Here is a 12,808-nt window from a genome sequence, read left to right as displayed (position 1 = left end):
CTGTCCTCTTGGAGCCGACAGTCCAGTGATAGTCCCCTTCCTCCTGGTCCAGGGAGTTGAAACACTGCCCCTCCGTGAGGCCGGCCTTCCAGCCCTCCTCTGAACTCCCAACCAGAGCTGCTGGGGGTGTTACATTTTTTTTCAGTGCGTGTCATCTCCCCAAATAGAAGTCAGCTCCTGGGGGCAGACATAGTCAGAGGGTGGCCAGCAGGACCTCCAGTGGGCACAGCCTGGCCTCGGGCTGGAGAGCTGCCCTTTCACAGGGGACTACATCCACCTCACCCTGCCCACCTCTCTCAGCAAGCGCCTGCCTCATCTCAGTTCCCACAGCAGCGGGATGTGTGAGCACCCTCCTGTCTCTTGCTGACCACATACTGCCCCTCACCACTAGTCATGAGTCCATCTGGTTCCACGGCTCTTATTTCTTCTGGACTTTGTGCTGAGCCCTCTTTGTCCCCAGGGCTGGCCACACAGCCATGCTCATTCTGTGCCCCTTGACACTCTGAGTTGACAGAGGACAAAAGGGTCAATACTCTCAAGGCTGTAAAGGACAAGGACCCCTAGGGGTAGATCCACCTAAAAGTCAAGAGAAGAAAAGCCTCTACTCATCATTTAACACCCTTGCAATGAACCCGGGGAGCCCACCCCTGCTGAGCCAATGTTCCACCCCCAATCCTCCTGGGCCCCGAGACTTGGAGCTAGGTGGAGCCACTGGTGACCCTGCTTTCCCATGGTCCCAATGACATGATCACAGGAAAGAGGCTCCTTAACTGGCAGGAGCTGCCATCCAGCACCACAGCCTCATGGATGTCTTCAGAATCAGGGCTTTGGACCACCAAGGCAGAGCAGAATAGTGCCCCCCACACAGCTAGGGGCAAACCCGAGGGCAGGGATAGCAGGCTGCTGTGGACCCGGGGTGGGGATGCGCATGACTGACCTCCTAACAGCTTAGTCGGGAAGCAGGAGTGGATCCTGCATCCCAGCCCCCGACCCTGACACTGGGCCGCCCAGGAAAGGCCGCCCTGGAGCCCTCTGAGGGAGGACAAGGAAGTGACAGCACAGGCATGTCCATGGGGTGGAAGAGTGCCTGGGACCTTGACTCTGAGCAAAACCACTTCCTGGACTGGAAAGGGATGAGGCTGAAGCCAAACAGGACAGGACTTCTCTGATACCAGAGTAGGACGACAGCACATAAACCATGAAACAGAGGGCTCGATACTCAGCCAAATTGGACCCGTCCCACTTGTGGATTACACCTTCTGCTGACAACACCAAGGCTGAGGGGTGAGCAGAGGGGAGGGGGCACTGCTAGGCCACTTGGCAGTGCCCTGGCAGGGCCGCCACGGCACCACTGCACTCATTCACTCCCACCCTTGGGACCAGGGATGGAAAGCCCACTCCAGAGCTCAGAACCAGCAGACTCTTTATTGCCTCAATGGTGGGTAAGACTTTGCCCACCAAAGCAATGGGCAGTTCCACATTAGAGATGCATTCCTTGAGCCAAGATTCTTCTGACCCCTTTAAAACAAAAACTACTTGGGACAGTGGCAGTCTAAGTGTTGAGCCACTAGCACTGGTTGGAATGAGTTCTAGGGCCTTTACTGACAGCATGTTTCAGTGGGTGGGGCAGAGCAGGGCCAGTGAGGGGGAGGGAAGGAAGCCGGCACAAGGAAGAAAAGGAACCCTCCAGGGCAGGCGTGGGAGTGTGAGGACAGCCCTCTAGCCCCCACATCCCGGAGGGTGCCTGAGAAGGCAGGCGAGGGGTCTCTGGGGGCCTGAACTCAGGGCAGGTGGAGAGAAGACACAAGCCAGCCCCAGACTCACTCCTTTTGCTCAGCCCCTCATCCCAAAATGAGCCCTGCCAACGGCCCAGGAGCTGTGGGAGCCTCACAGCCAGGAACACCCTGCAGGAAACCTGAGCCTGGGCCTGACTGCATGTAACAGGGAAGAATGAGAGCAGAGGCGTCATCCGGGAAACTCGGCCGCGTGCCTCTGCACCAGCTCCACTTAAGTAGCTCATCCCAATGGAGTCCAAAGGCAGAGCTTTCCTCATGTAGACCCCGTGGACGCTTGCTGGGCTGAGCCTGCCTCTCAGATGGGGGAGCCTGGGGCCGGACCCTGCCCTCCTCTGCACTGCATCTGGCCTGAGGGGCTGGTTCACCAGCAGTGAGAGACCAACACACACTGAGCATAAAACTCTGATCCACTGGCCACATCTCCACGCCCCGTCTCTTCCCAGGTTTTCTCTGGCACTAGAAGCCAGGCTGTGGGCTGGGACCTGCTGGCTGATACCATACAACTCAGTGCCATCGGCCTCTCTTTTTTCCACCTCCCAGGAGTCCTGGGAACAGCAGTCTGGTTCCTTCCCTCCGTGGCCCTCCAGGCCCTCGTGGCCCCCAGTGTAAACCAAGACCCCCTGCTCCCTGGTTGAGCTCCCTGGCTGGCACCATGGGTACTAAGTTTATCTCAAAAGTGGGGTGTCCTTCTGAGGTCTCCACAGTGCGACAGCATGTGTGCCCTGAGACCTGCCTCAGACCTCATCCGCCCTCCAAACGTGGTCCCTTTCCACCCCGGCGTTGGCCAATCTTTCCCACTCCACAGGGTCCTCCCATCAGCCCATGAACACATTTAGTTTTCCCTCCACACACGCCCCTTCTCTGACTGTCCTTCATCCCTCCCAGGCAGTGTGAGATCCCGTTGTCTGAGTAAGCTGCCTCAGCATCGTCCTGAGGCACGTGTGCACCCCCATACCTGTGAGTGACCTGGGGCCGGCCCCATGCGTCTGCTTCCCCACCATTCTGTGGCTCTCTTCCTGCCTCTTTAGAAGGCATCCCTTCCCTTGGCTTCCGGCTCACTGCCTCTTCCTGGGTCTCTCCCAGCTCCTGAAATCCACTCCCCTTCCTCTCCCCACTCCCTGCACCCATCATTGTCCAGGGCCAGCTCCAGGACCACTTCCCCCTCTGCAGCAGCCTCCCTGGCGATTTCCCAGCCAAACCTTCACCCTTGCCCAAGAGCGATTCCTCTCCAAATTCCCCGACCCGACTTTCCTCCTACGCTTAATCCTCCAGGGTCTTCATCCAGATGTTCCACTGGCACCCAGAGTTTATGATAATCCAAACCGGACTTCTAAAGTCTATTTTTTTATGATTCTGGTCTTTTCTTTCTGACAAGATCATGCCTCTGGGGACCTAGTCTGAGCCATGAGGACTCCGTCTCTGGGGCTCACCAGGCAAAGCTCCGTAGATTCCCCCCGCAGCTGGTGGCTGGGTCTGCCCCTCCTCTCCATTCCAGCTCCCCGGCGGAGGTCACACCCTCTCTGGACTTGCGACGTGGTTGTCTAATTGGGCTCCTCATTCTACTCCTCCCTACAAACTGCCAGATGGACTTTTCCAAAGCCTCCATGGTCACGCGGCATCCACAGAGCAGAGCGCTCCCCCTCAGTCCCACGCTCAAGCCCTTCACACTTCGGCCCACCCCCACCCTGGGGCGCCCACTCTCCTCTGCCTTCCCTATCCCAGGTGGAACCACGTGTGCTTCCCTGGTTCTCCTCAGAGCACCAGTCTTCCCAGGTGTTCTGAGCTTGCTCACCCTTCCCCCTTCTGTGGAATCTCTTCCTTCCATCTTTGCATGTCTGGATCCTCCTTTCTTCAAGGCCCATCTCAAACGTCCCCTCATCTGTAAGACACTTCCTGATCCACTCAGTCAAAAATGATCACCCCACCTCACCTGTGCCTCCCTTGTGTGACACTGATGTGTCTCACTTGGGTGTGCACAGACACAAGGTGATCCCCTACCTCCCCTACTGGACTGTAAGTGTGCGCAGGATACAGTGCCTATCCGAAGTCCCTCAGTGCCGTGCCTAGAAAACAGTAGGTACCCAATAAATCCGGGACGAATGGATGAAGGATGAAATAGGGTGCAGTGTCTGCATGAGAGGGCTTTGCACACTCAAGAAGCATCCAAGTCAGCAGTCGTGCCATGAGTCTGGATTCGGATCTGGAGGGGAGAAGCCGGCGCCCCACAGAAGCAGACACCTGCCCTGCCACATACCCACACCCCACCACCAGCCTTGCCCCGGGCCAGAAGGCACAGCATGCAGACTCTGTCCATGGCACTCAGGCCAGGTGAAGGGGTGATCAGCCGTCCTGCACCCCTTCCCAGCCCACCACACCTCAGCGAGCAGCAAATGGCCAGGTGGATGCACAGGACCTCGTCTGGACCTCCTTCTGGGGGAGGTGAGGAGACCTGCATTCCAGCTCTGGCCCTGCCTTGAACTAGCTGCTGGACCTTCACTGTCATACCCAGACATGGGGCGAAACAGGCATCTCCCCAGCCATGGATCCACATGCACAAGAAAGGTGCTCACACCTGGGAAATGCATCTGTTAGCAAGTTCTCAGAGTCGTGCTTGGCAGATTTGCTGTGGAAGTGGCAGCCATGGTGCCCTCTACCAACCTGTCCAGCTGTATGGTGCTGGGAGGTGGGGAACTGCTAGGGAACATAGCCTTCAGGGGGGGCTGCAAAGGCTTCTGGGGTCTGCTTTCTCCCCAAGCCCCCCAAGCTTATGACCTTCTCTGAGCAGCCCTCCCATGGTGGATCGTGGCAGCTGGGCTTCCCTGTTGAGGAAACATGAACACCAGCTTCCTTCTGGAAATACCAGCCTGTAGTGGATGAGGAGGGGCATGACAGGGTTCCTGAGAGACCCCCTCTCTCATGGATGGGCAGGTTCGCTCCAGTGTGAACCGACCTCTCACCGTCTGGATGAGCGGACCCTCACAGCTCTGCGAACAGGGCCAGGCTGGAGGAAGGATGAACACAGAGCCCCCGCCTGCTGCCACTCTCTACATGGGCCAGGTAACAGGAGGCAAAGATGTCCAGAATTCAGCCTAACAAAGGGCAGTGGCTTGAACCGGGAGAAGTGCTGTCTCAGTGGCCCCCATCCCCCCATGGGGGGGCGGGTCAGAAGATCAAAGGCGGGGCGCTTACCCCACATCCTGAGGGAAGCCGCCTGTGGCCCGCGTCCTGGCAGCTTCCTCCCTCGTCCCCCAAGGCAGAGCTGTCAGAGAGGCGCTGCAGGACCCCCCTCCCACACCCCGCCCCAGGGCAGGGCCAGGCCTGAGCGGGGCATTCCTGTCACTGACTGGCTGGCTGACCTTGAACACGCCTCCCAGACCTCTGGCTCTCTCTCTCCTACCTGGACACGGCGGAGGCCGCTTTTCTCTCTCCAGGCCTGGCTCCCAAGACAGAGAGAAGTGGTGTGGCCAGGGCCTCCCACCTGCGTCCTGGCATCCAGGGCTGCTCTGGGGTCCTCACTCAGGAACCGAGCGGCCTGTCACCTCAGGCCACAGGGCCACAGAACAATGTGGGGAAAAGGAAGGGCAGCCCTATAGCACCTCCCATCACTGCCCCCAGGAAGCAGGAAAGGGTTAAAGAAGACCTCTGCCTGCACCAAGTGAGGTGCAGGCAAGTGGGGATGGAAATGAGGATCCAGAGCAGGCCTGGGAGCTCAGGAGCAAAGCTGTTGCCTGTGGGCAGGCAGGGTGGCATATACCAGGTGGCACAATTCTACGGGGATATCGACCAGTGGAAAGAATTATTAGGGGATGGGAGATGCCACCCATATGGTTGAAATATCCCAGTAGTGCAGGAGGACCCCATCTTTGGGGGCTACAATCTACAACTGCAGTAATGATAAATTCCACCCCTGGGGAAGCACCCACAGCCCCAGCTGCACGCAGGGGTAAGGGAGCAAGCTGCCCACTGGAAGCTAAGTTAGGGGCACATGGCAGAGTCCAGGAAGGAAAGGGCATGCACAGAGAGGGCTGCCTCCTTTCCCCTTGGCAAGATCCTTCGGCGAGGCCTGTGGAACATTCCAAATGTCCGGTTCCTTTGTTGGGCGGAAAGATAAAGGATGTCCCTAAAAGGCTAAAAGTTCCTGAGCCTGCTGTGTGGAAGCAGAGCTAGGTGGCAACTGGGGATGGGCGGAGCAGGGGAGGCACAGCGAAGGGGAGAGGGTGGCAGTGGCTTGGGCTCAGGATCCAATTACGTGGCTGTTTCCATACTTAGCCACCTGACAGCCGCTTGGAATCCTCACCACTCCAGCCACGGCAGCCCCTAGAAGCCCAAATTAACTCAAGGGCAGACAAGGGCAGGGCCCAGCGGCACATGCAAGACCCGAGCCTCCACCTCAGTCCAGCCCCTGAAGGAAAGGCTACTGCACCTGCATATGCCTACTCTCCTGGCAGGGGCTGGCACAAAGGTCGGAGTGGCTGTGGTTCTGGCCCCCAAGGCCCCCTGCTCAGATGAAGACTGCCGAGTCACAAAGTGGGAGTCCCAGATTCCTGGGGGTCCCCAGACCACCCTGAAGCATCCCAACTGGGAAACCAGTCCCAGGAATCTCAGGAACAAGAGAGGTGGCACAATGCTCAGGTGTCCCCTCCATGCCTATAAATAAACTGCATGCTGTAACCCGAGCCATGGGTTCTGCTGCACGGTGCTGAGATGTCACAGGAAAGCTGTGCACACAAGCCCCCAGCCCCCTTCTATGGAAGCCCAGCCTGGCCCAGCTCCACCCAGAAGGGGGCTGTTCCTCTTCAAAACCCTGTGTCCAGTCCAGTGTCCAGCCAAATCCCCAATTCTATCTCCAATTCCATCCCATAACTCCCACTCTATTCCACTGTTCCCCAAACAACCCCCAACTCTGCCCACTGCCCCCCATCCTCCGTCATGCAAAGTCAGGACCCAGCCAGATCTCCAGCAGAAGGGTTGACTCAGTGACCTGAAGGGGCCCCTCCAGCTCCAACACCAGTTCTTCCATCCGTATAGGACACTCCTCCAGTCTTGACTTTTGGGGTCCTCTTCCCCAGCATCCACTGGCCCCAGCTCAGGCCCTGCACTTTCCTGCACCTCTCAGTTCATTGCCTCCACTTCCTCTGGCCTCCCCACGAACCCCCCCAACTTGATCTCGGGTTCTCTCCCAAGCCCCAGGGAGAACGGAACGGAGATGACACTGAGACCAGAGGAAGGGAAGGTTTGCCATCAGTCCCAGGAATCACAGAGGCCCCATCCTCCACCTACCACCTGAGCCCCCCACCCCACGGCAAACATAAAACCTCAGGGATACGTGGGGACTCAGTCTGGCCTGGCCGACAGGGGTGGGAGCCATACCTGTTTGTCCTGGAAGCAGGAGCGACGCCACAAAGCAGCAGAGCAGGACCAGCACCCTCATGGTGACTGCCAAGAGCGCCCAGCTGCTCCTCGCCTCTATTTATAGGGCAGGGGGCAGTGCGGGGCGGGGAAGAAGGGTCACACAGTCACTGGGGCAACTGGGCAGGCGTGATGGGGAAGCAGCCTGGACCCCGAGAGGCTGTGCAAAGGCTCAGCCTGCCGCTGTCGTGCCAGCTGCCAGGTCCTTGGGAGGCAGGGCTCAAGAAGATTCTCTCCCCTCAGCAGCCCTGGGGTCACATGACATGGGTCGCAGGGCAGGAGCAGTGGAGAAAAAGTGGGGCGTCCCTTGGATTAGGCCTAGCAGCTAGGAACTGAATACCCGGTATTTGCACTAACTTGATCTAAAGTCCAGGGCAAGTCAATGATTTGGACGTGCTTCAGTTTTCCAGATGAAGGAGTTATAGGACAAGGGAGAGAGAGAGATTCTGATAGCCCCCAATGTCAGTTTTAGCCCCTCCCTGAGGGTCAGGAAGGAAAACCCATAATGGTTAGTTAGGGAAAATCCACGACATTGGACCTTTGAGGTCAGCAGCCAGAAGCTTAACCTCCCCAGGCCTGTGACAGGAGGGAAAAAGGTGGAGCTCAGAGACGCATCTGCTGCCAGGGTGGAAGTCAGAGGGCGGGGGGACAGAGATCCATTTCCAGTGACAAGAACCTTCTGACGCCTCTGCAATGTGCTAATTTGATGTAAATTTCCTAAGGGCACATGACAGCCCCTGAGAGCCAGCTCTGTGAAGCCGAGGGAAAGCAGACACTGGCTTGCGTGGCTGAGGAGAGCGTGTCACTGTGAGGGTAGCATTCGGCCACAAAGGAAAGGAACTAAAGTCAGGCAGCATCTGTGGGCTTTACATTTAAAACGGCGTTATTGGGGTATAAACATCAGAGAGCAATCAACGCATATTCAAAGTGTAAAACTTGATATATTTGGACATATGTAGATACCCATAATCAAAGCAAGTTTCCTCACTCCCAAATTTTTCCCCCATCCCTGCAGTCCCTCCCTCCTACCCCTCTACCAGGCAATCACTGATCTGCTTTCTGTCACTAGATACTGGTTTGCATTTCTTAGACTTTGATACAGATAGAATCACACCATACATCTTTTTATTTGGCTTCTTTCACTCAACAAAATTATTTTGAGATATACTCATGTTGTAGCTTACATGGACATACCAGCACTTGCTATCCATCTACCTACTGAGAGACATGTGGGCTGTTTCCACATTTTGACTATTACCAATGAAGCTCCTATGAACATTCGTATGCAGTCCAATTTATGAACACACACTTTCATTTCTGTTGGGCAAAACCTAGGAAAGGAAGGGCTAGAATGTCTAACTTTTTCCTAAGATGACTGTACCATTTTACATGTCCACCAGCAAGTTCCTCCACAGCCATGCCAACACTTGCTACGTGCGGCCTTTAAATTTTAGTCATTCTTGTAGCTGTGTGGTGTTATCTCATTGTACTTTTAATATGCATTGTCCTAGTGACTTATGATATCAATTGTGTTTCCATGTGGGTATTTATTTGTCATCTACTTCTTTGGTGTGTCTTTGATAAACTGCCTATTCAAATCTCTTACCCATTTTTTCAAGGTTGTTTAATTCTATTGAATTTTAAGAGATTTTTATAAATGCTGGATACAAGCCCTTTATCAAATATCATTTGTAAATATTTTGCCCAATCTTAAGTAAATGTATTTCTATTCACTTAAGAGTATTTGAAAAAGCAGACATTCTTAAATTTTATCAAGTCCAATTTATCAATTTGTTCTTTTATGAATTATGCTTTTGGTTTCATAGCTAAGAACTTTTTGCCTTACCCAAGGTCACAAAGATTTTTTTCCCATTTTCTTCCAAAAGAGTAAAAGTTTTAGGTTTTACACTTAGATCTATGTCCATTTTGTGCTATTTTTTTAATATACTGCAAGATATGGACCAAAGTTTAGATTTTTTACATGTGGCCATCCATTTGTTCAGAACCATTTGTTGAAAAGATTATATCCTTTCACACCTTTTTTTGAAAACCAGTTGACCATAGGCGTGTGAATCTGTTGACCTGTGTGTCCGTCCCTGCGCTAATTTACCACACTGTCTTGAACACCAGGGTCTCCTAGTAAGTCTTGGAGTCACGTTGCATGAAACTTCCAACTTTGATATTCTTTTTTAAGTTGTTTGATCATTCTAGTTCCTCTGCACTTCCATATAAATCTTGGAATCAGTTTGTCAGTTGTTTTTAAAAAGCTTTCTTGAATTTCAATTGGGATTACAATGAATTTACAGATTAGTTTGAAGAGAACTAACATGTTACCAATTGTGATGGTTAATTTTATGTGTCAGCGTGATAGGTTATAGTGCCCAGTTGTTTGGTCAAATACCACTCTGGAAGTTGCTGTGAAGGTACTCTGTACATGCAATCAACATTTAAATCAGTAGACACTGAGTCAAGCAGATCACCCTCCAACACGTGGGTGGGTGGACCTCGTTCAATCAGTCGAAGGCCTCAAGAGCAAACACCAAGGTTCCCAGGGAGCAAGGCCTCCTGCCTCACACTGCCTCCACGTTCCAGCCTGCAACATCAACTCTTGACGGAACTGCCAGCCTACGGCCTGCCCTGTGGACTTCCGACTTTCTGGTGCCAAACTCTCCATAGACTCCCATTGGCTCTGTTTCTCAGGAGAACCCTGACCAGCACACCAATATCGAGTCTTCCATCCACGGTCATGGTGAGAGCAGGGCTCACTGTGACAGAGGGGTAGCACTCAGTCATGGTGAGAAAAGGAAGTCAGGGCCCATGAAGCATCCACCCTGCGCCTGGGGCTCCGCATGTCCCGAGAGGGGGCATCTCGCCACCACTGCACGATGAGGAGACGGAGCTCAGGCCGCCGAAGCAACTCGGTCGACATCACCCGCGAGGAGCAGGTTGTCTGCATTTGAACGTGGATCTGCCATGAGTGTTCCCACTAGTCCAAGTGAGCGCCATCAGGGGAGGAGAGGAATTAGCGGGTCAGGGAAAAAGGGGCCTGCAGGGCAGGCGCGGAGAACAGAGAAAGGGCATGGGCTGAAGGGTCAGAGAAAGCTGCAAGCACCCACCAGGTGGGGGGGAGGGTGCACCCAGCACCGTGTAAAGGGTTAACTGCACTTGACTGAAAGGTGCCCATTTGGGCTCAAACAGATCCTGCACACCCATGGTCACAACAGCATTACTCACAACAGCCAAAAGGTAGAAACAACCCACTCAACAGATGAATGGATAAAGTTAATGTGGTCTATCCAAACAATGGGATGGATTAATATACAACTGTAATTATAAATTATTCAGCCATAAAAAAATGAAATTCAAATGCATGTGGCTACATGGATGAACCTTGAAAATGTTAGGCTAAGTGAAATAAGCTAATCCCAAAAGGATAATGGGAGAGGTTGCCAGGGTTGTCCTAACAAAATACTACAGGCTGGGTGGCTTAAACAACAGAAATTTATTTTCTCACAGTTCTGGGGGCAAGAAGTCTAAGATCAAGGTGTTGCAGAGGGCCACCTTCGCTCTGTGCCCTCACGTGGTCGCCTCTCAGTCTGTTACCCGTATCCTAGTCTCTTCCTCTCATAAGGACAGCAGTCATTATTGGATTAGGGCCCACCCATATGGCCTCATTTCACCTTCATTAATTCTGTGAGACTCTATACAAATATACATACTGAGGTACTGGGGGTTAGAACTTCAACAAACGAATTTCAGCGGGACACAATTCAGCCCACAAAAGACAGACAGCATATGATTCCACTTTTATGAAGTACCTACATCAACGAACTCAGAGAGACAGATGGTGAAAAGTTCTGGAGATGGATGGTGGTAATGATTGCACAACACCATGGATGTACTTTTTTTTTTTTTTTTTTTGAGGGCATCTCTCATATTTATTGATCAAATGGTTGTTAACAATAAAATTCAGTGTAGGGGAGTCAACGCTCAATGTACAATCATTAATCCATCTCAAGCCTAATTCTCGTCAGTTTCCAATCTTCTGAAGCATAACGAACAAGTTCTTACATGGTGAACGAATTCTTACATAGTGAATAAATTCTTACATGGTGAACAGTACAAGGGCAGTCATCACAGAAACTTTCGGTTTTGATCATGCAATATGACCTATAAACAATCAGGTCAAATATGAATATTCGTTTGATTTTTGTACTTGATTTATATGTTGATCCCACATTTCTCCTATTATTATTATTATTTTTATTTTTAATAAAATGCTGAAGTGGTAGGTAGATGCAAGATAAAGGTAGAAAACATAGTTTAGTGCTGTAAGAAGGCAAATGTAGATGATCAGATGATCAGGTGTGTGCCTATGGACTAAGTATTAACCATGGATGTACTTTATGCCACCAAATTGTACATTAAAAATGGTCAAAATGGAAAATTTTGTTATGTATATATATATATGTATATTTTTTTAACCACAATTTTTAAAAATTAGAGAATAAAAAAGGATACCTTGTTTGGAAAAAATAGAGATTAAAAGAAGGGTAGACTCAAATGAAGACACTCTCAGGTCATAACATCTTAAGCAGACCTCTCTTGGTCCAGTGAAGTCTCCACACTGGTTTCACCCCACACCACCGGCACGAATGCTCCTTCCCAAGGCACCAGCCTCCCTGGGCCCGGCTCGGTCTTCAGACAGAGTTGCCAGAGCCCTCGGCCTCAGGGTCCTCGTCCTCACACAGTTCCTGTGGTTTGGTCCCTCATTACGAACTGACTTCCTAGTCAACCCATACCATAAACAGTTCTTCAAATGGCTGGGAAAAGCAAGCAAATGTCGGTGGGGCTGGACAGGCACTGAGGGGCAGTGGGGGCTGCTCATATGGGATCAGGGAAGAGGCAGGCTCCATTCTCCAGGGATCCCACATGGTTGTCCCCAGCTTTTGGGGTGAAGGTGAGGTGGCAGGTGGGGAGGAGATGGGGAGCACTGTGGCTGGTTCTGGGCCTTACGTTGTGTTGGAAACAGCAGAGCTGGTGCCCTCGGGTAGTGACAACACAGGCCTCTGGCTGGATCTGTCCTACACCCAACAGTTAATGCAGCACAGGAAACCCTCATCAACAGTATTTTCCCATTTACCTTAGGAATACATCATCTACCCTAGAAGGACCCAAATTCCCACCCAGTGTAGGAATCCCCTCCACAGTAACACGAACATCTATCCATCCTGTTTGAATACCTCCAGTGACAGGGAACTCACTACCCGAGGGCACCAGCTCTGCTGTTTCCAACACAATGTGAGGCCCAGAACCAGCCACAGTGCTCCCCATCTCCTCCCCACCTGCCACCTCACCTTCACCCCAAAAGCTGGGACAACCATGTGGATCCCTGGAAAATGGAGCCTGCCTCTTCCCTAATCTCATACGAGCAGCCCCCACTACCCCTCAGTGCCTGTCCAGCCCCACTGACATTTCCTCCTCCCAACAAGGGAACACGAGATTTTCGTCAATGTTCTTCAAAGTTTCAGAGCATCATCTCCATCTCCCACAGGGCAAGACGCAATGCAAGACAAACTAATCTCTGACATGTGTGCAGCACC

General features: G+C 52.5%; 1 protein-coding gene across 4 annotated transcripts in view; it reads right to left on the bottom strand.

The window, feature by feature from the left end:
• Positions 1-7,409, bottom strand: part of SRL (sarcalumenin) — a 32,886-nt gene extending 25,477 nt beyond the window's left edge. The window contains exon 1 of one of the 4 annotated variants that reach the window (XM_017675177.3): positions 7,167-7,409. In XM_017675177.3, coding sequence (XP_017530666.2) covers positions 7,167-7,227 — 61 coding nt within the window. In that variant the 5' untranslated portion in view covers positions 7,228-7,409. Of the gene's footprint in view, positions 1-4,985; positions 5,110-7,166 lie in introns of those variants that run through there. The other 3 variants (XM_017675179.3, XM_017675178.3, XM_073214574.1) reach the window with 3 other exon arrangements.
• Positions 7,410-12,808: the final 5,399 nt, after the last annotated feature.

This window comes from Manis javanica, chromosome 10 (assembly GCF_040802235.1).
Source record: "Manis javanica isolate MJ-LG chromosome 10, MJ_LKY, whole genome shotgun sequence".
NCBI classification, from domain to species: domain Eukaryota; kingdom Metazoa; phylum Chordata; class Mammalia; order Pholidota; family Manidae; genus Manis; species Manis javanica.
Note: the sequence above shows the minus strand (reverse complement) of the source record. Positions and strands in the feature narration are given on the sequence as shown.